Here is a 25156-nt window from a genome sequence, read left to right as displayed (position 1 = left end):
TGAAAAGCCAGTAGCGGAGAAATTTAATTTCAGGTTCTCTGAAACATATAAAGGAGATATTGATTTATTATACAGAGTAAGCCATGTAAGCCTGTCCAGCAGCTGCAACTGAGGCAATTAAAGGCATCTATCTCAGAGGGAAACATTGGGGTCCACACATAGGAAAGATGTCAAGAATGAGTGCATATTCATTTTCTCAAGGGTGAAGGTATTTCCAACCAGAATGTAGCACAGAGTAATCCTGCTTCCCCGCTGCCAATTACTGGCACTATTGCCAACTAAAGTTCCATTCCAGCAAACATCCCAATACTTCTCACAGATCTGACGGCTGGTCAGTGAAATAAACAAAGCAAAGAAGACAAAGAAGAAAACCTGACACATTTTAAAAGTATATCTTAATATAAACATTTTATTCAGTGCATTTTTGTGTATACAACAAATAATAAACAACTGGAAGTTATCAGACAGCCACAGCGTCTGCCTGTTCATGTTGTATTATCAGATTTGAGTCTGGTAGTTTGGAACACATGATCCAACATGGGTTAATACACATAGCCTACATCATGCAGCTCTAGTCCATATTCCCTGCTTTCTCCCATGCAACAGATAGGTTCACCTACTACAACCCACCTCCAGAGGAAACCAAGAAAAGAAACTCTTCCGTAGCATGTACCAGAAATAAGTTAAGTAGCTGAAGGGAAGAGTACATAGCCCACAAAAAGGGTCAGTTTGTACATATTTGTGTACATGCCCTGTGCAAGAAAGGGAAGATGTTCATTTTTGTAGTTTCTTTTCTCACATTTACAAATATGACATGTCCTATAAAATGTTAAGCCACCTAAAAGTCCACAGTATTTTTTTTTTTGTTTGTTTGTCTTTTTTTTTTTTTTTTTTAGATATAGAAAATATTGTCACCACGATAACTTACTCAAACACATAACAAGCATCCTGGGAAAGGGCTTCCACCACATTTTATGGTGAGCTGTATCCGTCAATAGAAGTTGACAAAAAAGGGTATGGCGGGGAATTGAATGACACAAGCACAGAGGGGGGGACAGATCACGAGGACACCTGTAGAGGACACGTGGAGACATTGTGACATAGTGATAAAATAAGGTAATGGGGACACTGAATAGTCATTCCATCCCTTCGTCATTGAGCAAAACATTAAACCTGCTGCCTGTGCCAAAGTAACCCAAATAACCTTCTTCGTCTATTGTTCTTTTTTCACAAAATCTTTACTTTCCAGCTTTGAGAATGCACAATACAAAAAAATAAAATAATAATAATAAAAAATAAATAAATCCAGCTTTGCCTTTATATTGGCCTGGTTTTTCAGCAGCTTAAAGGGACACTCTTTCGATCTGTCTTTGGTTTGCTGGGACCCATTTCAATAACGAACAAGAAATACTAATAATTAACAATGGCGAGGACGGCAGAGAACAAGAGGGGACAAAACAAAATCAGTTATCAAATAAGAAGCTCTCAGCTAATTTAGAAAATTGGTTAAAAAAAAAAGAAAAAGAAAAGAGAAATAAGGCGCAGTTGTGGCGTCACTGAAAAAAAAATGCAAGAAAAAGCCACACTGCCCCTTTATATTTCAGGTTGAGTGAACATAGGCTTCATTTTCCCATGCTAGAGAGCTGAGTCTCTGAGCGTGTGCACTAGGACGCAGGAGAGCTACCATCTGGCTGACCAGTAGCACTAGGCTGGGCCGTACCAGGGAGTTTATAGGCTTTGTATTCACAGAAGCATGGATGAGACAGCGATCGGGGCTTTTACTGTGCCACTGCAGCCCTGTTGTCCAGCACCATTACTGGCTGCCCGGAAAACCTGCATATCTAACTTCCTTTCCCTGCCTGACAAATGCACGAGCGCTTGGTGTCTGCATAACCTTGAAAAAACTTATAGAAATGAAGTAACAAGAAAAAAAGAATGAGATAAATGAGCTAAATGGTAGGCAAACATCACCAAAAGAGCTTGACTAAGGTGATAAATAAATCACAAGCCCAAAAACAAGTTTTAGATTTATTTTTATAAGTCCAGAATGATCTATGTGATGTGAAGTTTATTATTATTGATTTTTTTCCTTTTTTTTTTTTTTTAAATTCTAAGATGATAGAACAGCATGGTACCTAACAGTTTTCATTGATGACATCTGTGCATTTATGTGTGGATTGTTGCTGTAGTCAGTCCTGAACCGCTGAATGGAGAAACAGGTCTGCTTGGATTCACGCTCTGCAAGAGGTAAGGTTTCGTGGTTCGGCCCCAGTCCTGGGTTTGATTACCGGGCTACGTCGACTCATTCTGGCTCATGCCTTTGCCTCCGTTGAGAACAGCCGAGGCACTCCGACTCTTGGTGGGTGTGCCGCTGCCCGAACGGGAAAACTCTGTCAAGTCATGGAGGGATGGCTCTCTGTACATTGCCACTGCGGAAACACAAGACAAGTGTGGATCAGACAAAATATGATATGTTTATATTATAAAAGAAATAAACACATGACTGGACCATGCTGTTTGAGTCTTTATCATGGACTCTGGGAAGAGATAGGACTTTTTTACGCTTAGAAGATTTTAACTGTTGATGAAAGGCCAGTGAATCAACCCCTTTCTATATCAAAATATTGCTTGAAAAGGCAGCCAATGTGCTTTTCACCATGATCTGCAGACTTGTCTGAATTGGTATGCACTGTAGTTGTACCCATAATTCCTTTGGCATTCATAGATCCATAAGTACAAATATTATATACACTATAATCAACTGCACATCATCAAGGTTTTCAGGGAAGACAACTGGGAAAGAGAAATAGGAAAAGAAACAGGAAAGACAAGTTTGTTTTGTTGTTGTTACTGGAACAACCATCCATCATGGTACATTTTTGTCTGCCTTGAATATTAATAATGTAAATATGAACACTTAATAATGAAAAAAGCTCTTCATTATGAGCGTTCGTAGTGAATTCAGGGCAAATGGGAACAGAATCTCCTGTTATATTAAATGACTCCATGAACTGTGGCTGTAACTTCCTTAATCTTCAATTCAGAAATGTCTGTATATCTAACCTTTTGCATCCCATGTAAGACAACTAATTAGCTGTTCAAGTACACTCTGGACGCTCCATATAGTTTCATGAAAAGTGCTGATTCGAGAGGTTAGAGTAGAGTAGCTTGGTGGTGAAGTAAAAATATATACAGTATTCACAGCACGCCATTATAAATTCAAGAGTTGCTAATGCTTTAGCTTTGCTGTGTATGCAGCATTAGCTCAATCTGCATCTCAGCAGCTACCTTTTCTGAAGAAACCTCGGTAATCTGAGGTCCACAGTCTTTGGTTTCAGGATATTGTCAACATCCTGCTGCCCAGAGTGCTGTTTGATGTTTACTCCTGAGGGAGTCTGTGGCTGAAACAGCAACTCTAGTCCTTCAAACACTTCACTTAGCCCAGCATTTTTCTTCTGAAGAAGCAAACCAGAGACCATCCTTGTGCACACTCATCAATCACTTGCAGGATTTTGCTGGGAAACTGCTGATGGTTGGTCCTGGTCTCACTAGTAGGATCATTATGTCGGGTGAGTGACTTCAAAATTATGAATTCACTCTAACGCCACTGCTGCTTTTCATTTTAAAACATTAACCCTTCATAATAACAGCACATCTTTTTTTTTCACATAAAAATCTCCTCGTGTTGCAGACACCGATGCCACTTGACTGACTACACGCTCTTCAGATAAAGGCAGCTCTTCATCTCATCTTCATCTTGTATCTGGACTTTCTGGAAGAATTATACAAGGATTTTCCTGTTTAGCTTGGAATGATGTGAGCTTAACTTGCCTTACCCGCAGGACGAGTGGGAGGCAGGAAGATGTGTCTAACAGACTGGAACTAGAAGAGCAGTGAATAATGACTGGAGGAGATGCCATCGCTAGTGCACAGACATTCTCTAATTGGTGCCCTGTAACACCACTGCCTCTGCAACTTTATGAGCGGCAGGAAGAAAATCTGTATTTCTGTTCCTTTCTTGTCTTTGAAAAGCTCTATCTGAACCACTATATACATTGAATATTGGGCATTATTTGTTAATTCAAAGTTTCTTCAAAATATGGGGTATTAAAGAAACATTTATATACTTCATATATCTTTTTTTTTTTCTTAAAAAATACTGTAAAATACACAGAAGGCAGCTGAAGGTAGTTTTGACATCCGTTTGGTTTCTTTTCGCCTATATCTGTAGGTATGATTCACTTCCCCTCCTTCTCAATGGTCCTCTCTCAGTATAAAGTGAGGCAGTCTTTCTCGTACTATTGCTTTAAGTGTGTTTGAGAACCCCTGGATGGCCTGTTAAATGGAGGTGAAACGCTATTAAAGTGAACTCAGAGGGAAGATATGGATGCTTAATGTGATGCTGGCTGAGGGCGCTCCACCAAGGCTGCGTGAAGGGGCAGCATCACCTTGGTAAATAGAAAAAGGTAATTCCACTTTGGAGCATCCCACACCACATTTACTGCGGGATACCTGAATGCAACCTGACATATCAATCCAGGAATTTTTTATACTTTCATTAAGGGTTTGTGCTTTTACTTCAATTTCATATAATGCAATAGCAATACAGGATCTGTATCATTTTAGCTTTTTTTGTAAAAAAAAAAAAAGGAAAATAATGATGTAGTGATTAAGTGATTGAGAAGGCTTTGTCTAATAAAAACAATTCCTTTATATCAAACTTGGTATTATATGTAAAATACAATACCCTTTTTGTTCAGTTTTCCCTGTTTGTTTTTTACTTTAATTTAATTAAAAGGTGAATAATGAGCACGAGGAGCACAGAGAACAAACATTTGCATTGCTAATAATTGAAAAATGCTGCTATTTGAATGCATTTACTGTGCATGTGCACATGTGTGATGATGCTGTGAACACGCACGGATGACGCAGACCTACGGAGGACGTCATCGAGTGACAGCATTAGCCTAACTCACCAGATGGTTTGCGACACAGAACCATCTGAGATGGCAAACAGCTGTTAAAAATACAGCCTTTTACAAGAAATACTTGACAGCTCCCTGGATCTACCAAGCTTCCACATATCAAATCAGCGGAGCAGGGCCGGGGTGTCAATCAAAACTTGAAGGAGCCAAGAATTGGGAATCCAGCGCTGCCATTCTTTGATTTGAAAGATATTCTCCAGTTCTGATATATCTGATGCTGGAAGCTTCCACACATAGCTTGAAACATGGCAAGATAGATGATCTTGTTTTTGTGATCTTATGGACATCACAACTATTCATCTGTCTCAAAAGGAAATCAATACATAACAGTGCAAAAAAAAACCAGCTTTCATTAAAATATGAGAACACTGAACTCATTCAGTTTGATGCAGAGGGGATGAATGGTTACCGAGTAATACAGAGAACACACAGACATGAATAACCAAGGCTGACTTGCCTTTAGTTCCTCAATAAACCTTGACAACAAACTAGCATGCACAAGAGATAAAACATTAATCCAAACAGAATGCATCTCCTGCTAGGACACGCTAAAATGTTTCCTCTCAAAGGGGTTTGTATACTGCACTAGTCCTACACCAGCACCCATAATACAATGATCCCATAGCAATATATAACCAGCAGGTCAGTTCAGGTAGATTGGTGGTTCCATTTATACTCATGTGGTAAGGGTTAAAGTTTAGGACCAGTTTTCACCCTGTTTACAGCATGGATCTTGCACAAAAATAAAAAAGGAACATGTAGTCCTAGAACAGGTTTGTGTAATAAGTCTGCACTTTTCATGGAAGCAGCATGGATTTGTGTTTCCATTCGCAGCTTTAACATGAACTTGAGAGCCTTTGAAACAGACATCAAATCCCAAGTTGCTCCTGATGGCAGGTGAGCGCCTTACATGGCAGCTCTGTTATCTTTGGTGTGTGAATAAAAGGATGGAAAGCACATTTTAAAGCAGTATGCAAAATGTGACTATGGTTATAAAGAGCTATTGGGGTGACAGCCATTTAAGTAGCATAAAAAATAATACATACATGATGGATATCACTAAAATATAAGCTGTAAATTTAAAGTATATGATAGAAAATTTCTCTTGTACATATGTGTAAAAGTAGGCACATATCAATTGTAAAAGTGGATCGTTCACGTTAGCTGAATGCGCTGCTATAAAACTAAGAGGAACTATAAAAAGAACCATGAGAGATCCAGATTTTGCACTTGGCCTCTGTTTCTTCCTGCCAAACAAATAGATGAATAAATATATAAACCACAGCACTCCTATTTTGTCACACTGAAGAGAAAACAGACTCTTCCTGGCTCTGTCTCCTTTCTGTTGACAGGTAAAACTGCGTCTTCTTGAAGATGAAAGGACTGTGGCCTTTTCAACAGGGAACAGAAGCGTTTCTCCCCCTCTCCTTGCTGTTTTCTGTTCCCCACACACGTCGTCTGGATGGGTGGGGTTCTTCTCTCTCATGAAAATCACGTACTGGGGGCTACTATTCAAGTGCTCAAACATATTGTCTGTCTGTGGTTCTTCCGGTCAGAGACAATGAGCCAAACTCACTTTGCACTGTGCCTGTGGCGAGACTGAAAGCTGAGGGAAACAAATGAAGAGGTACACGCCAGCATTTCTCAGAAAAACACTAAATGGGTAAGTTGTGAGGAAATGGCACATATGATGACTATATGTATATATATATATATATATATATATATATATATATATATATATATATATATATATATATATATATGCTATTATTGGCTTGCTACCGAGTTATGTTTCCTCCCTCCTTGCTTGGCCTGCTAGTTCACACCACACTCGGTCCACAGACTGGCTTACATTACAAGTTCCCAGAGTCTTTACTGAGCTTGGTAGATCTTCTTTTAGCTTTTCTGCACCATCCACCTGGAACTCATTACAAAACACTCTAAAAATTAATTCACTAGTGTCTTTTGGTCATTTTAAATCCCTGATCTTAAATCTTTTAAGCACTGCTTGTATCTGTTTTAATTAATTTTATTGTTACATTATTTTATTAATTGTGCTGCTATTTTGTTGTTCTATTTTTGTCCCTGTCTTTTTTTTTTTTTTTATTGATCGACGTCATTGTAAATGAGGGCTCGCCCTCAATGATTTTTCGAGTTTAAATAAAGATATATATGTATAGTATACCACAACTGGTAATCACATATTAGCATTCTGCATTGCTAATCAGTTTTTGTGTCTTCTAACAATTGTTCCCCTCCGTGTTGCCTCCATGGTTGCCCTCCATCTGTTTCAAGCTTTTTGGTGTCCTAAGCAGATTTGACAGCATGGCTGGGTGACATATTGCACAATAACTTCCATCAATGCTGACAAGTAAACATGTGGAAAAGGTTTCAAGTCAAACGTACCTTTTAGAGGTTTGGGAAGGAAGTGGGCTGCTGGCTTGTTCTTCTTGACATGGTTCCCCTTCATGATTTCTCCTTCCTTGTTCAGACCGAGGTACCAGCCCCTGCCCGACTGCTGCTGCCGGTATATCATGGAGGAGTATGTCACGTAGTAGTTCTCAAACACCGACTCCTTGAATTTGCACTCTGGTGTAAAGTGTTCCTGTAGGGAGGAGGGCAGGCAGAAACAGTGTCGAGTAGTTGTCGGCCTGTAGTTTCAAGAGACATCATTTCATGAACAGAAGCAGCAGAAGTGTATTTGTTGGTTAATTCAGAGTGTAGCATAATAGCGGTACATTACTCTGCAGAGCCGACACACAGTCAGACACAGAATGAGCAGATGAACAACCCCAAAGGCATAAAGCCTTGCTTGCCATGATAATCTTCTAAATCTATCCGTTCCATTTACTGTTGTGAATAATGCAGTGTTTTATGGCAGAGATAGCAGTGATATGACGTTACAGAAGAGCATTAATAAAACATACAGGCCAAATGGGGAGTACATTCTCATTTAGTCTCAACTGTTTATTATGAGCTATATGAGCTATTTATTATCCTTTTTTCATTGTCTGTAGGGTTTTTCTACTCAAGAGCCTTTATTACTGTCCTTAGACTTGCTGGCATTAAACCAACTCTGGGTCTGTTATTAGATGGTGTTGTGTGCAAACTTTCATTAGTTCATGGCTTCTGCTTCTTACATTTGCCTGTAACATCATAAATAGATAAATACCTATCCAGATTTTTGAATCTGTTGACATTAGTTTATGTGACATAATTATTTTACTTCTAGGGGGTTATCGCAAGATAGCGGCGACAGGATGGTCCTGTTGATGCACTTTTTGTACACATATAAAGTTAAAACTGCCCCAGCTTGTGTGGAAGGACCCTATCCACACTATCACCTAAGTGGAATTATATTTAAGACTCTTGTAAGAGGCTTCAAATAGCTATTTCTTTCGACCCATTGCGACAAGGGTTAACATTTATTGCAATTTTGCTAAGAACACATTTTTGAAGTTTATAATCCAGACATCATGAGATTTCACGTTAATTCTACAACAGTTTAGGTGAAGTTTATTTCTCAGAGGTAACTTTTAATGCTTGTGGCCAAGGGTGCACTTCAACGAATTTCTGATCATGCAACCATGTTTTAGTCTTCCAACTGGGATAATTCTTTTTCTTTTTGGGGCACTTTGCAAATAAAAACACACACAGTATATGAAAATGCCACAGCGATGCACAACTGGATGCAGTTGCAGCAGTTGTCTGGAGGAACCTCCAGTGGGATCTGTGAGATCTCATAAAGAGAGGCATGGGTGCCAAAGCAGATCTTGCATGGCTCCGTCTAAGTCCAATTACTGTGATCTCAAATCATATTGGTGAAAGAGATGACGTTTCTCTGGGGCAAGAGACCCACTTTGAGATCATGACACAAGTCATTACCAAACATGCTGTCAAGTATAACAGCTTCTCTCAACAGGGTCGAGTTTCTAGTGAAGTCGCAACAAAACTTCAAAGACTGAATGAGGCTCATGTCTGTGTATGTGTTTAATCCTAAACCTTTTGTGTACTATGCATGCAAAACCAATGAAAGGAAAATATAGATTAGACGATGTTCAGTTATTCAAGAATTTTTTTGATTTTGTTACATGTCATAGCCTACTTTAAAACCAGCCCCTCCCATGGTCCACTGTTCATCTCATGTCACTGATCCAGGCCTCACACACCACACCAGACCACACTCTCTGTTACAAACAAAACTGAATAACTCAAAGCCTGAGTCAAAACAGAGTCAGTCCTGTTAGTCCAGTTCTCCTCAGATAAACTTCAAATCACAGGTGTAAAAGGGTTAATCTGAATAAAACTCCCAGGGAGATTTGGAGGATCACAGGAGAACCCTTACAGTGTTTTGGTTATGTAAATAATTGGTTGCCCAAAAGATCTCTATGTAAGGCAAGGAATTCATAGCCAAACTGGAGCCCTGGAAGTGGTGGTTTATTTATCAATGCAAAGCATGTGATTCTGGATGCCACGAGATGTCTTCATAATTAACGACCAGCCTAAGTGATGGGTGGCAACATATTTGCTTTGTATGAAACGCCTTAAAAGTGAAATTTTATGCAATTTTATTATATAATTTACACGTTTTTATGTTCTCGTGGTTGCCCCAGATACCAAACCTTTATGCTTAGGTCTTTAAAAGAATAATTTTTCCATATGTCCTGTTTAAGATCATACAACTGACTTTAACAAGGCATCTATGAACACTTCAGCCTCTTATGACATCAGACAGAACATCAATGTTATATTCTTGTCTTTGCAAGTGTAGAAATAGGATCTGTTAGAGGGTTCATCCAAATGAATAATGTGTAAAATACTGATATATTTGCGTAGTGTTACTTTCTAGGGATCCGTTCTTAGCATTCTCCTTTTAAAATGTATTGATTTTTGTATGTTTTAGTGCTTATTCTTTACCATGTTTCAGCAATATTACACACTCAATAACAAGTGTAGTACAAGATACATAATGATCCACTCATGCCAGCAGACTGCAGAACGTTTTCTGTCCTCAGGCTGTGTGATTCCTCAATATCATCCTCCACACACCACTTAGAAAATGGTTCTGTCCTCTACTTGATTGTTTGTTCACTCGTGTGTAACTTTTTTATTTCATTGTTCAGTCTCGTGAATGATATAATACCAACTACATTTAGTTTTCTAAAGATTAAAAGGGGTGTAAATGTACATAAAAGATCTATGCCAGTCCCCTTCTAGTGTGCTTGTGTGCGTGCGTGCGTGCGTGCGAGTCTATGTTTCTTTTACAATTATGATGATAAGCGAGGTAAAGCTTAAATAGCACACACTTTGACAATCCAAAAATGTTGTATCTATTCCTCTGGAAATATTTCTTTGACTCTGGAACAGCTTGCTGCTGCAATTGTGTCATCACAGCTGAGGTGTTACAAAAGCTTGAGGCTGCAACATCTGCAGTACTAAAAGTTGTGATTTCATTGATATGTATGCTTTGACATCCTCAAAACAAAACTTAATTTCCTCCTGAGGCGTTTTCATATATATTTTATGCAAGGAAAATGGCTGTATGGATGTGTACACACAGTTCTCCCTGCATGTATCATCTGTTGAGGATATTCTTGTTGATATTCTTTTCTGACATATTCCCAAAACCGTACTCTGAGTTTGCAAATGAAGAGCATCTTTACACTGCATGATGCCTTATTCAGGATGTGTCTACTTGTTGGTATTTTGTCATCCATGAGGTATGTCATTTTAATCGCTTTAAAAAGCATCAGTAAGCTGTTTGCTCGTCCAAGAAAAAAACACAGGCAGTTGTTGATACAGCAACCAGCACAGCTCTCAGTGTAACAGAAGTGTCTGATGTTGTTCAAATTCACACAGACTTCTGATAATCCAGTAAATGTAATACATTTTTTCTACATGTGCAAATCAAATTTTGACACCGTCTGCCGAGTTAACCTGCATGGAACCTGTGGCTTTTGGTACACTGAAAACCAGAGGTTTCTCATGGACATAAAGTTGCACCAAAAATGATAATGCATTGAAGGCATTATTTGTTGTTTTTTTCTGCCTATCGGAGACATTTTTAATATCTCTGGTCCCCATAAAGACAATTGCAAACAGCAGACCTTGTTTGTAAATGTTGCCTTGTGCAGCGCATGTAGCACCCTTCCCAAGCAGAGTTTGTAACTGTGTCTATATTGCCAGCTGGTGTTTATAACCCTCAACTGTAAACAGAATTAAGCACTGGCAAAGTCACATGAAAAGGTGTAACAGAGAACTTGCCGTTAAGTCAGAGCTTTTGACAACCTGCTTAAAGCTATAATCTTTCTTTTACTGCCTACATTTAATTATAGATGGCGTATTTCATCATAATCATTTGTCTTTTATGACTTTCTTAATGCTCCATGGGCATTGTTTATCTCTTGATTGTTCCCCACACTCGATACATCAGTGTCTTATGTTCAGTGTGATCAGCTGCAGCAGTCTTTGAGAAACAGTGCAGCATTCATCTCTTTTATACACCATCGGTAATTGGAAGTAAAACAACAAGCTGCTCTCGAGCCAGGAGCTCTGTTCTACCTCTAATAATGAGCTTATGTGGATTTGGCTGGCTACACTAGTCTTGGTGAAGAATGAGAGTCTATTGACAAACAGACACATGCAGATGGATACATGCACAGTTAGAGCCAAGATGGAGGAGAGGCTGCTGGCTGCTACTGTTACACTGGAGTGGGTCTCCAGACGGCAGGCTTGTTCTGGCTGACACAAGGAGAGGCCAAAATGGCAGGGGATCCCCCTTTCTATTGTAACAAGACTATGATGGACGTTCGATGCATGAAAGGGTAGCATAGCCTTCCGTCCACAGCTTAAATATTGTTCACTGAAACCACCCACCTTATCAAAAAAGAAAAGAAAAACGTGCATCACCTAAATCATGAGGCAAGTGCCAGTTGGAGAGATTTAAATCACTTACATTAAAAAAGGAAAAGGGAAATGTTTGCATGTGGACACATATCTGGGCACTTTTCTACTCCCAAGTCTCTGCGGTTTGGCTAAAGGCACTTTTAATGATAAGACTGCACTGGCTCTTCATTGAAATATGCTACTTTTATAAGTTCTGCCTACACTATGCCAGACCAGCTCCCTTATTGTGAAACACCGAAGACAGCAGCATTGTGAAAAAAGGTTTTCTCAGAGAGATTTCATTATCCATTTTAAGGTTTTGGGTGCTTTGTCCCTCTCAAACACTGTAAATTGTGCAAACCCTTTTAAAGGCTCTTCATCATCTGAGTAAATACAAACACTTCAATAAACATGTTGTGGAGATCAGACTTTGAAAGATTCCTGATTTTGAAACAAAAATATGCTGTCAACACATCTGAGAGGTATGCCATCTTTAACACCCGGCTCAAGCTCCACCTTTAATCTGGCGATGAATTGGTTTCTCTTAATTTCAAGAACCAAAAAAAACAACAAACCCCCCCCCAACATTTTCATAATTTATTCTACATTTGTGCGTAGGCAGCTTTCTGGCAACACAGTATTTACACTGCAGGGGGTTTATAGCTCAAGACCTCACAATTGCTTAAACAATGGATGATCGAATATAAGAACGGGACATATGGAGCTTATGACGTGTTCTGTGTCGTGAGAATAGGTTGTGTTAACATTTTCCATTTCTGGGAATTAAAAATCAACATACTGGTGCTTGGTCTGTTCTCAACATGTATGGCAGCCCTAAAGCATCCTCTTTGGTAATGCAGTGTCTTCTGAGCTAGATGCAGTTGTGGAACATGTTGCCATGACAACACAGTTAATATCGATGGTGCTTTCTGCAATAAAATGTGTTTCGCTGCGCATATTAATATGACCTAAATGTTATATTTTCCTAACCCCAACCAAGGATTTCATTGGCTAATTTCAATCAAGTAGTTTTAACATCTTTACTTTCTAAGTCTGACCTTAATCAAGGACCACTGATGAACACAGTGCAGTACTGTGATGTACTGCAGTATGGCTAAGAAAGTCAACAAAAAAAAATCTAATGAATGGAAAGAAAGAGAAAGCTGAGCCCAGCTGGAAGTTTTCCCTGTTCAGGATTAGAGTGAGTATCCCCATCCTAACCTGAAGTGTGACCTTGTTTTAGTTTTAATAAGCAAACACCGTAAAATGTTGGCCATTGGTGTTTATTATTGGTGCAGCTGGTACGTGAATCATCATTGCACCAAGATAACTACCGTATTTTCTGGACTATAAGCCGCTACTTTTTTCATAGGTTTTGAACCATGCGGCTTATACAAAGGTGGGCTATTCTGTGGATTTTTCTTCCACCGCTCGGGGCGCTCTAACCGGAATTAGAATAAAAGCTAAGACAAAATAAATGCAAAGAAGAATACGCTACTTCTTCTTTAGCAGATAGAAGTAGGTAGAAGCAGATTTCAAACAGATAAATAGATAAATAAATACCGGTTATTTTCTCTTGGTTCTGTCCCGTTTTAATCAGCAAAGTTGCTGCAGTGTTAAAAGACACTGTTAGGAAAGATCTATTTAGGTACAAACATGTACATCATTTACAGTTCAAAATCCTTCTGTACATGTAGTAAATATCTAATCTAACAACATAAATATCTGCGGCTTGCATATCTTTTTTTTAAAATAGAGCAGATGCGGCTTATATACAGGTGCGGCTTGTATATCTTTTTTTAATAGTTTTTTTAAAAATAGAGTGGGTGCGGCTTATATACAGGTGCGGCTTATAGTCCAGAAAATACGGTAATATGAAGGAGTTCCCAGTGGCACGAAAGGTGACGAGGAGGGCTCTTGACCAGGTATCTGTGGAGAGCCGGGACTGAGGATATCCTGGTGACTCACGGATGTGTACAGGTATGCATTGGCATACACTTTCCATCTGGAAAACCACTTGTACTGGTTAACCTTTTGTACTGACACACACAACTGTACAATATTTTTATTTCATTAAAACAACACTATAAATGGTGCACTCTCAGACAATTACATCTGTTTCAGGGGAGCAATTAGAGCCCAGCAAAGTTTACTCCCATCCAGTCAGCAGGAAATGACATACTAGTATACTGCATTTGATTTCTTGCAAACACAAATTAAGACTTTGCACGGACAGATGCGTGTTCAGCTGCTATATCAAAACTAAAATGGCACCAATTATGCTCATAAAATCAAGTCTAGACGTCACTACAGATTCTTTGCAGGCACATCAATACTTGTGAGAGTCAGAAGAACTAATGCTATGACTGATCAGTGGGGACGAGTTTTTTCTAAAGAGTCAAAGTGGATTCAAGACCCTTTTTTTCTTTAGCTGAACATGAGGGACACTCAGAATGTTCATTTGTTTGGGAATACACTAGAGAGTTTTAATCTTATCCAAAAGACCTTTGGAAATACTAAACACAAACAGGCACGCCCAATCAGAGTACACATTCCGTTCAGAGGCGCACACACACACACGCACACACACGCACACACACACACACACACACACACACACACACACACACACACACACACACACACACACACACACACACACACACACACACACACACACACACACACACACACACACACACACACACACACACACACACACACGCACACACACAAGAAAGAGTACTTAATGACACAGCTCAGTGGAGAGAAACCTTACAGCAGAGCTTATTTACCAAAGGCATTGTGTTGGCCAAACAGCTGAAAATATGGGAGGGAGACAAGTACACATCTCACAGGACTAAAATATAAATATGTGCATCACAAAATAAAAGACACACATACACAACAGATTTCCCTCTATGTATTTTTATATAATGTGTTTTTGTCCCACATACATAAAGAATAAGATCTTATTATTAAGTTTTTATGAATTCCCCATGTTCTGTTACACGTGTACCTTTTGCACAATTCATCAGTGGCCCTGAAGCTGAATTGATGTGTAAAGTCAGACTAAATAAAGAATTTAAATAATTTAAGTTGCATGTGGTGAAGTTTTTCCAAGCAGTTTTTTTTTGCAGTTTTTCTTGATCAAGACTACCGTAATTCCTTTCCCTTGTCTTTACATCACCAACACTACCTTTATATTCATTTCAGATGCTTAGCTAGGACTTTATTTCCAGTGTACTTTTTAAATAAAAGGGAACGTGATTAGTTTAATGTCTTAAGCAGGAAATCTTTCATGAAGCCCATAAGAATTTAACTGGCTGAACATTTTCAGCAAAAGAGCCTCTAAACTTCAAGCCTAGCCTGATAAATTTCTCCACCCCAAGAGCCCTGAACACTCTATTTTACGCACTCAAACACAGCGGTCTAGACGAGACTCAACTGGAGCCTCGGTGACTCACACTAATTCAGATATGACCCACCAGGAAATTAATAACGCTGCTTCAATGGCACTTTCTGAGATTTGTGAACATCTCTTAGCAAATAAACGGTCACACATCTGAAAATGCAAAAAGAAAGAACAAGCTCTTTCTTTACACACTAAAACAAACACTGAATAAGTAGTTATATGTGTTTACAAATCATTTTCAGATTAAACTGTTGACACATTTTTTTTTCCCTGCACAGAAAATATGATGATGAAAAACAACCTCCCCTACTTTATAAAGAGTAGAGAGGCAAACATGAAAATAGAAAATAGTCAAGTAAAATACATATTAATTGGTTCTTCCTCTCCCACACACTGATGGATGAATATCTTTTCACTGGTGAATTCTTCATCACCCACACACGTGCACTCTCTCTCACCTATCAGTACTCTCACACATGTTTTTCTTGGTGCATCTTTCTACTCTATACAGGAGCAGAACACAGTTACGGACACTGCAAATACTGAAGCATCACCGTGCTCACAAAGCTGCTCACATTAATGCTTTCCAAGAAAATGAGTAACATTAAAGCTATACTGCACATTAATTGCATTTTTAATCTTAAAGCAGATACACTCCAATCACGCACTTGTATTTCTATTCCTGCATACGTGTACAGTATGCATATCCACACACACACACGCACGCGCACACACACACACACACACACACACACACACACACACACACACACACACACACACACACACACACACACACACACACACACACACACACACACACACACACACAGAACTGCAGGGGAGATTCTAGATCCCATAGCAGCAGCGCTCTATTCCTCACCCAGGATGCGTCATCATTGTCTCTCCACTGTTGATTGGGATTTTCCCCCCAATACTGACCTGCTATTGGTTGGTTTATTGTGTGGTTGGAAGGCAGCGCTTTACAATACGAAGACATACACTATTAGCTAGCCAGCTTCACATTCAGTTCAATTTCCTCTCTAATTTAGCTGAAAAACAAAGCTGTGCAGCTCATCCCCCAGCTGTACTCTTCCAGTTTAACCCAGCGGTAGGATGCTCTGTACTCCAAATAAGAGCTCATGAACAGGTATATTTTATATACTCCTTTTTATTAAAAATGGGAGAGATTAGAATCCTAATCCAGTGCTTGCTGGTATATTTCTCAATGATTATGGTTAAAGTTTAAGTTCCAATTTGATTTGAATGTTTCAACTATCTGTTGGTAAAGTCCACCTCTGTCAAGAGGTGGACAAGAGGTCCACTCCTTTATTTAAAAAAAGAAGTTAGTAATAGATTTAGGTTCAACTACAGTACGTAGCTGACAGATGTACGAATGTCTTTTTTTATAGACAAGAAATGGTAAATGGCTTACACTTATATAGCGCTTTCCAGCTGTACTACAGCCCCAAAGCGCTTTACACTGTAGACACTCACCCACACACGCACACATGCACACATTCACACATTCACACACCGGTTGTCAGCGGAGCTGCCACACAACGGCGCTGGCCTGACAACCGGGAGCAAACAGGGATTCAGTGTCTTGCCCAAGGACACTTTGGTGGACACAGGAGGAACTAGGGTTCGAACCACTGACCTTCAGGTTCATGGGCGAACGCTCTACCAACGGACCCACCTTCCCCCATAAGGAAATGCAAATGCACAAAATATGATAGACAACATAAAAATATCAAATCTACTTATTTATTATATTTATGATAGAGCTTACATTTGGTATTAAACAGGTTATTTTTGTAAAAATGATATATATTTATTAATTTATACAAATTAGTGTATAGTACAAAATGTAAATACAGGCATATAATTTATGTTTAGTTGTGGAAAGGGGGTGGGATTAAATAAGTTTATACTTCCTCCCACTCCTTTTCGAACATGTAACTGAAATATGTTTTTTGATGTGTTTTTTTTTTGTTTATGTGGTGGAATGCCTACCTGGATTTGTTTCTCTTATCTTTTTAAACGAACGAACGAACGAACTTCAGTGATGTCTGTATTGCATACGGCCATAAGGGGTGTAGGAGATTTAAAAGTTCTTCAGAACCTCCCACCAGAGAGCATCGAAGCGAGAAGTAGGGTAAGAATTTACAAATGTACGCGAGTGTCTTAAATGTTGATAACAACCGCTAAAATAACTGGACCAGGGAGACTTGAAGAGTTGCCTCAATCACTGTTAACCTGTAACCGCTCCACCGGGCGTATGAAAAGAAAATCTCACGGCAGCATTTGTCATCACCCCGTTTGTCATTGTGCATTATCACAAACATTTCGTTATTTCACAAAATATAGTGGACAAAAACTACACTTCATCAAAAGTTTTTATCCCAAGTATAATGCAGTTCAGAAATAGGAGGCTGCTTCAGCGTCTGCTTCTTCCCGCCTGCGCAACCTCCTCCAGAAGGACCGTCCTTATGCAATGGATCCATCAACTTCCTAATGTTCTTAAATGCTGACGGACATCAAACTTGTGTAATTAAAATCCCTCCCTGATTCAGTGGGAGCTGGGGACGGGAGGGCTGCATTAAACTAAATATGCATGAAAGGGCTTGAAGGAGTATGTTTTATCAATTACTGCTGTACAGGCATGCTCAGCTGGGGACGGAGATGTTGTCAAACAACTGCTGGGCCTCACTGAAATGTAATTGTACACAGACCGAGCAACATTTACAGGAGGACACAACTATTATCATACGGACTTAAATTAGGGTTTGTTTTTGAATATACCTGACTGATAAAGAAATGAATTAAAAACCTTCAAAATTCTGATAACAATAGATAACATTGAAATAAGACGTAATACATGGTCACACAGTAAACAATAAAGAATAACTTGTTTTTTTCTATTATTAAAAATATGTTTTTTTTAATGATAGAACCCTTTTTTAAAGATAAAGTTTCTATTCTGAGGTTTTCCTTTCAGTGCTGTATTTCAAATCCCAACATTTAAGGCCTCAGCACAAAGACGTGCTCATTTTGGAAAGAAGTGTTTGTTTACATGACAGGGTGATAATGCCATGGCAGTAAAAAAAGAAGCAAACTTTCTTATTTTTGTTTATTACATTACTGCCAATGTGATCAATGATTCGTCAGCAGAAGCTGCACGAATAAAAGTCACATGTTTATTAGATTTGGTTAGCTTCTGTGCTTGATGCTATCAGTCAGGAGACCTTTACCATACACCAAAATCTTTAGTAATTTGACTATAAAGCCTGTCTGTCAACAGATGCTGTGTGTGTGTGTGTGTGTGTGTGTGTGTGTGTGTGTGTGTGTGTGTGTGTGTGTGTGTGTGTGTGTGTGTGTGTGTGTGTGTGTGTGTGTGTGTGTGTGTGTCTGCACGCCCTCTGGGTGCACACCCAACCAGCCTGTCAGTCTTCTCAGTGATGCCTGCCACGCAGTGTGGTGGTGGCATTTGGGAAAAAGACAAACAGAGACATTCCTCAGCCTGAAACTGAATTATTCATAACCTTGCACATTTAATCAAAGATGAAGAGCCAGCTGCCTCCATTGGAGATGTCACTGTTTATCCAGCTTAGACAATCCTTGAACCTTTTATTGACACTGAATCTATCATGAAATGATGCTGCTCTTTCATCAGGCTTCTGATGTTCTTGAGCCTGAGCATGACAGGTAGTTACTCGTTTCTACAAATGACAGTAAAGAAAAAAAAACTAACTATTTTGGTTAAATAAACCTCCTTTAAATTTCTATCTCCTTTTGTGTTCTTGTCATGTAATTTAGGTGAATTTAAAAGACTAAACATTATCTCTGCTCACACACACACACTCACACACACAAAAGTCTCTTGAATAGAGGATAAGAATCAATTCAACACCCTCCTGCACAAGAACTACAGAGCTACACACTTACCGATGTGTAAAGGAAGCCCTCACTGTTCATAGCCAGATATAGTTTGGTCTGCACCCCCTGGATGGCCACCACCCGCAGCCCCACTGGAATGAGGTTGAACATGGCTGAAAGAGACAGGACAGTTTAAGTTAGTATGAAGAAGGCTCAAGCTGTTAAACTAGTGTTTAAAAATAGCAAACAGCAATCGCAAAAAAATCAGAAAATAATAGAAATGACACTGGAGCACCCTATTTTTCATATACTAGATAAGTTGTAATTTAATAGGGAACATGATCATCACCAATGTGATTTACCTTCACCCACACATACACTGTTTAATATTATTTAGGTGGGGCCTTTCTGTGTGGAGTTGCATGTTTTTGTGGGTTTCTCCAGGCGCTATGACACTTTCCCACAGTCCACAAACATGCATGTTAGACTAACTGGTGATTGTACATTTACCCTCCGGGTGAGAGTGAGAGTGCATGGTTGTTTGTTCACGATAACCCTGCAACCTACTAAGCTGTGATCCAGGGTGTCCTTACAATAGATCCCTTTCCAAACACTTAGCGGATTCCTATCAACAGACCCCTTTGCACAAAGTGCACTATAGAGGCTTTTTGATGGACCATTTCATTTGCCCTTCTTGTTTGAGCCCAGTAGACATCCCTCCCGCTGGGCTTCCTTTGTAAACAATGGCCATTTGAATGCATAATATATTTAGTTCATAGAGGCATTGCCAGCGTGTTCTTGGTTCAGTCGAAAGACAATTATGTTGATGGAGGACTGGCTCTCCGGCTAGCTGTTCCCTCTCTGTTTCCTTGGTTTATTTCCCTTTATGAGTCTCCTGAAATACCATGGAGTTTTCTTTTTAATTGTAAATATGATTTTGTCTTTACTCGAATCTCAAGTGTCATTAAATGATATATCGTGGATCACACCACACGATAACAAAAGACTGTCAAGACCGCAAAAGATTGAAAATCCCGTGAGCTCATCTGTCAGTCCTCATTTGAAGGGTGCATTGAATGGTGACTCGCCTGATTGTTTGTATTATTTCTGAAACAGATGTGCTAAACATAGAGTGCTTTGGTTTAATCTGAAAGTCTGCAGTGTAAAGCTTTGGCTCCACTGCAGGAACTTCCCCTAGGGACTAGGACTCACGGAGGACCGGAACTTAAATATAGTCCTGCGTCCCCAGTACCGGCGAGTAAAACCGGAATATTTAACTGAATATGTAACCGCCTTCATCAGGGTTTTGTTTTAATTACAATAAGGTCAGTGATGATCCATGTAATTCAGTCAGTGGTCTTAAAAACGCTGTTAAAGGAAGACTTTGAAAGAAAGCATTCAAATGTGTTTAAATTACTGAGCTAAAGTCCATGTCCATATGTAAGAATCTGTGGTGTGTTTTAAAGATTGCTGGAGAGCAGTAGCACCGATCCAGCTTGAAGGAGCTGTAACAGAGATACGATTATTATGATATTATGGTCATTAAAAATACTTGATGTATCATCAAATAATGCAAATCCTAAAAATCAATTTTAATTTCACTGTCTTACATTTTATTTAAAGGAAAGAAAAGGGAATTAATACTTTTTGTGGTACTTTAACTAAGCAACCCACTTCTCACTTACACACAGTAGAGTGACAGTTTTATACTGTTATAAATGACTCCACTCTATCTTGAAGCATTGGTGCTTTATTTATATGTTGAAATCAAAAACACAATTTGATCTTTAACAGTTTTCTAATTAATACTTTTTCATATCTCTATGAATATGTTGGGTAAACATTGTTTTATTATTGTGTAAAACTTTTTCTTATGATTGTTTTGATTTTGGGGTGAAGTATACATCAGGCATGAAGGCCTAAGAGAGTAACATTGGTGATACTGCTTTGGACACCCAGAGCAACCAGCAGAATTTTAGACTGACAGGACCATCTATTCACAATCTCAGGGATGAATTCATAATAAATATGCTCCATACATTTGTTTTCATGGATGTAAATGGATGTGTCAAATATAAGACAGGGACTACAAAAACTAAAATGGTTGTATAACCTCTTCACTAAGATGGACAAAAAACAGCTTCTTCTCTGCCAAGACTAAACTTGACTCCATGAAGTTATATAACGAGTTCACAGCAAGTTTTTTCTCAAGATTTCAACTCACACAAATCTTCTCAGTAGGATTAAAAATGATACCAGGGTAATGCTTTCTTTTCTTTTTTTAACTGTGCGGAGGAAAGCCCGGCCGGCTGAGTTTTGTTTAAAATTGAATTTCTGTTGCAAATGAAACCGTCTTCCAATTCTTTGCATTTTTCATTGCATTTTTAGCCTAGTTATTTTTGTGGTAGAAGTATCGGATCGGTACTTGGTATCGGTGAGTACACAAATCAAAATACTCGTACTCAGTGTGAAAAAAATGGTATCGGGGCATCCCTAATGTATATCTTGATTTTATAATGACAAGAATTGCAGTGTACTACACAATTATTTTTATTTGAATATGCAAAGCATTTCTTGTGTATGGAAAAGTTTAGTTGTGTTAATTTGCTGTATTCCTCTCACTGAAACATCTTTCTTTGACCAGTTCTTGTCTTTATAATTGCACCCCTCTCGCTTAACGTCACTCAACCGACTTTTCTCCCTTGACGCTTCCATCCCGATGCACATGTATACATCTGCACTCCACTTCATTGCAGGAGGATTACCAGCTGGAGGGCTGATGGATATTTCTGAGAGGGGGAAACTCAATTACGTCCTGGCTTCTAGGAACACCTGAGCACACTGGAGAGGATGACAGGACTGCCACCCACACGCCACCGTTTCCTGGTGCACGGAGGCACATGGAATCAGAAAAGTGGGCAGGCCTGAGGGACAGCTTTCACAATCGTCTCATTTCCACCCACTAACAACAAAGAGTCATGACCGATTCAATGTGACAATCAACCAGAGGATTCTCAACAATAGATAGCTATATTCCAAACAACTGCAATATAATTCTAGGAGGAATGTGCCAGTAATTAAAGCAGTGTGAACATGACAATGTAACAAAGCTCCAGATCTGGAAAGTGAGCTTTTGTGACATCAGGATCCACTTCTTTAGTCTGGTGAAAGTTGAACTTCAGTAGGCTTAATTTAGTAACGTTAATGGCTTACTTAAACAAGACAGTTATTCTGAATTCATGAAATAGCTTAAATAAGAGTCACCTGATTAAATATTCAAAGCAAAGCGTTTCAGCTCAGTTTTAGCTGCTCTTTTTTTTCTAAGCAGTCAGTGGGTTTATTCAGTTGTGATGCAACATGAAAAAATTGGTGATACTATAGACGATGATGGAGAAATCACAAGAACTTATGAGACTTTGATTTTCATTTCTGGCATTTATGCCGAAAATGTCACAGAGATATCAAACTTCTTCAATAACTGAGCCAAATGGCCAGAGACTTTCAGCTGAAGTGGCTACAGTGGCAACGACCAAACCCTCACTTTTATATGTGCTTGCATGTGTGCGTGTGTATCGCTGCCTCTGTGTGTGTGTGTGTTTGTGTTTGTGCACACGTTTGAGGAGGTCCTCTCCTACCATCACAAGACACCACTAGCTCCAAGAGGACTGCTCACTCCGTCACCATGGAGACAAGCGCACCCAGCTCCTAACAACACTATTTTTGGAGCAGAGCAAAAAGCTTCACTGTTTCTCCTTTTCCTGTTCAGAAGCACTCTTTAATTTTCTCTTCACAAACTATTCTGGTGCCAATGCAGACCAGTTGTTATGTAACGCGATAAAAAAGTGAGTCCATGCGGATGCTGTATGAAGTGTGGGTCATTGAGTGTGTGAAGTTCACTTCCGTGTGTTTGTGTCAGTGTACTTATAAAATATTGAGATACTATTCACCATCTTTCAACTCATGCTTGAATTTGCTCTCTTTGGTATTTAACTTCGATATATTTCTTATTTAAGACGCAACGGTCTACCACAATAACAAGGTGTTGATCTGCTTACACAACATCCAGCTTGTACAGAGCATCTGTTGATGTAGGAGACACATCTCTACCCAGGGCCTAAATGATCCAGGGGTACTAATTCAGAGGCTCCAGATGCGTTTACATCCGCTTAGTGGGATTACTCACCAAGTATTACATCAAAGCTTTGTGAGTGTACCATGCAGATCTTTTCTCAGCGTTATTTCGGACAAAGTAAATTACACCTACAGTAGTCATTAACCACTGGACTGTTCTAACATAATGTTCGTTGTACTGTCTAATTATGAGGCGATCCATTTCCATTTCTGCTGCATTATTACCAGACAAATGGCTGTGCTGTTACTGCTCCACTGATCTCCTCTTTAATCTATTGGAAAAAAAAAGAGCTGGTGGGTGTTGTGGCTATGATAGTGATGCATCAATGGATAGTATAAGACAAAACTCTCTCTCACCATAGGCGCAGTGTGTAGGAGAGTAAAAAGCCAGTCGTGATCTATGATCATATTGCTATAAAATTACTTTTATTGGAAAGAATTTAAGTGTCTCATTGCTGTGCTACTGAATGAACTGACATAGACACACTTTTTGTCATCTTCTTTAAAAACTGATCAATACTAACCATCAGGAAAGGGAATGCAAGGCAAGAAGGAGAATTACAACACTGCATCATCTTTCTTAAAGAGATGCATAAATTAAATCTTGCAATTGACAAGTTGTGAAATAGTGTAGGGAAGGAAGTGTTGCTGAGAAACTTACTGTAACTACTGTCCTCCTCTTTTGTTCCATCGATGGTTCCATCTGCCTGCAACTGCAGGTGGAAGCCTTGTCGACTGTACAGCTTCGTCACGATCCCCTTCAGCTGGGGCTCTGCAGAAATAACGGAGACAAAAACAGATGAGAATTAAAGAAGCAGCGAGGGAATCTAATTTGTAGCTCTAATGGGACATTACAAAACTTGTGGTTTAGTGATTGTCATAAATGTTGACATGTAGACAAAAAATTAAAAAAAATAAACTGTTGTCAAAGCAAAGTAGCAGAGATGTTCCAGAAGGAGCAGTTATGAGTCTGTTGGAGCGAGACACATTTCAGTCAACCATCACAACCCAAAACAGCACTCCAGAGGACGCAACCTGTCATGCGTGAATCAAAAAGAGTAACAGAAATTTCAAAGGAAATGTGTTTTGCTTGAAACTGTATCATGATAGTTCAACCACACAGTCATGGTGGTCTTTACTTGATGAAATCAAAGTTTTATCTCTGCTGCTTTTTACTCACTCAATGAGCATAGGCAGACAGTTTCCTTCTTTTTTTCAACAATGAAACTGAAGTGATTGAAAAGGGTGGCCCTCTGGCTTGATTTCAGATAAATAAAACCAAAGATGCACGACATTGGAGAGAAGCAAATCAAAAATGACTCAGGACAAGAGCGTGTGATGGCCCAGAAATCCGAGATAGCTGGGCAAATTTCTTGCATGTCAATTCAATTATTTAGTACGCTTGTCATAATTTCCTGCTGCATGTGAACTATGACATTAAGGTGAAGTTAAAAATAACATTTTCCAAAGACTCTAAAATAACAGTAGTCACACTGAAATCAACACAGTATTTTACAGTTGCACTCAAAGTAGAAGATTAAGATGACAGCAAACGGAAACTGTAAGCTCCTATGAAAGTGCTGTCAGTCACAGACAAGAACAGTCATGGAAACTTTAGCTTTATAGCTCATAGATGGCAGAAAGCTACACTGATGTGCAGAGCAATAAAAAAATGTCTACATGGGTTTAAAAAAAAATGTATATGCCAATTTTATACATTCTTTATGTACTCTTGAACAACACAGTTTTAAGATAGATGTTTTAAGAAAACATATTTCTCACAAATTACAATAAAAATGTTGAGCAAATGCAACGACATGGCAAAACACAACCTGGAGTTACATTAGCTTTCAAACTG

The 25156-nt window shown here is 39.1% G+C and overlaps 1 protein-coding gene across 5 annotated transcripts in view; it reads right to left on the bottom strand.

Annotated features, from left to right (window-relative positions):
* Positions 1-815: 815 nt before the first annotated feature.
* Positions 816-25156, bottom strand: part of fgf13a (fibroblast growth factor 13a) — a 114406-nt gene continuing 90065 nt past the window's right edge. For all 5 annotated transcript variants that reach the window (XM_061725600.1, XM_061725599.1, XM_061725602.1 and 2 more), the window contains 4 exons: positions 23960-24070; positions 19237-19340; positions 7395-7593; positions 816-2429 (listed from right to left, as the gene is read on the bottom strand). In XM_061725600.1, the coding sequence (XP_061581584.1) occupies positions 2293-2429; positions 7395-7593; positions 19237-19340; positions 23960-24070 (551 nt within the window). In that variant the 3' untranslated portion in view covers positions 816-2292. The remainder of the gene's footprint in view (positions 2430-7394; positions 7594-19236; positions 19341-23959; positions 24071-25156) is intronic.

Source organism: Cololabis saira, chromosome 7 (genome assembly GCF_033807715.1).
Source record: "Cololabis saira isolate AMF1-May2022 chromosome 7, fColSai1.1, whole genome shotgun sequence".
Classification (NCBI taxonomy): Eukaryota; Metazoa; Chordata; class Actinopteri; order Beloniformes; family Belonidae; genus Cololabis; species Cololabis saira.
This window is presented reverse-complemented; position numbering and strand designations above follow the sequence as displayed.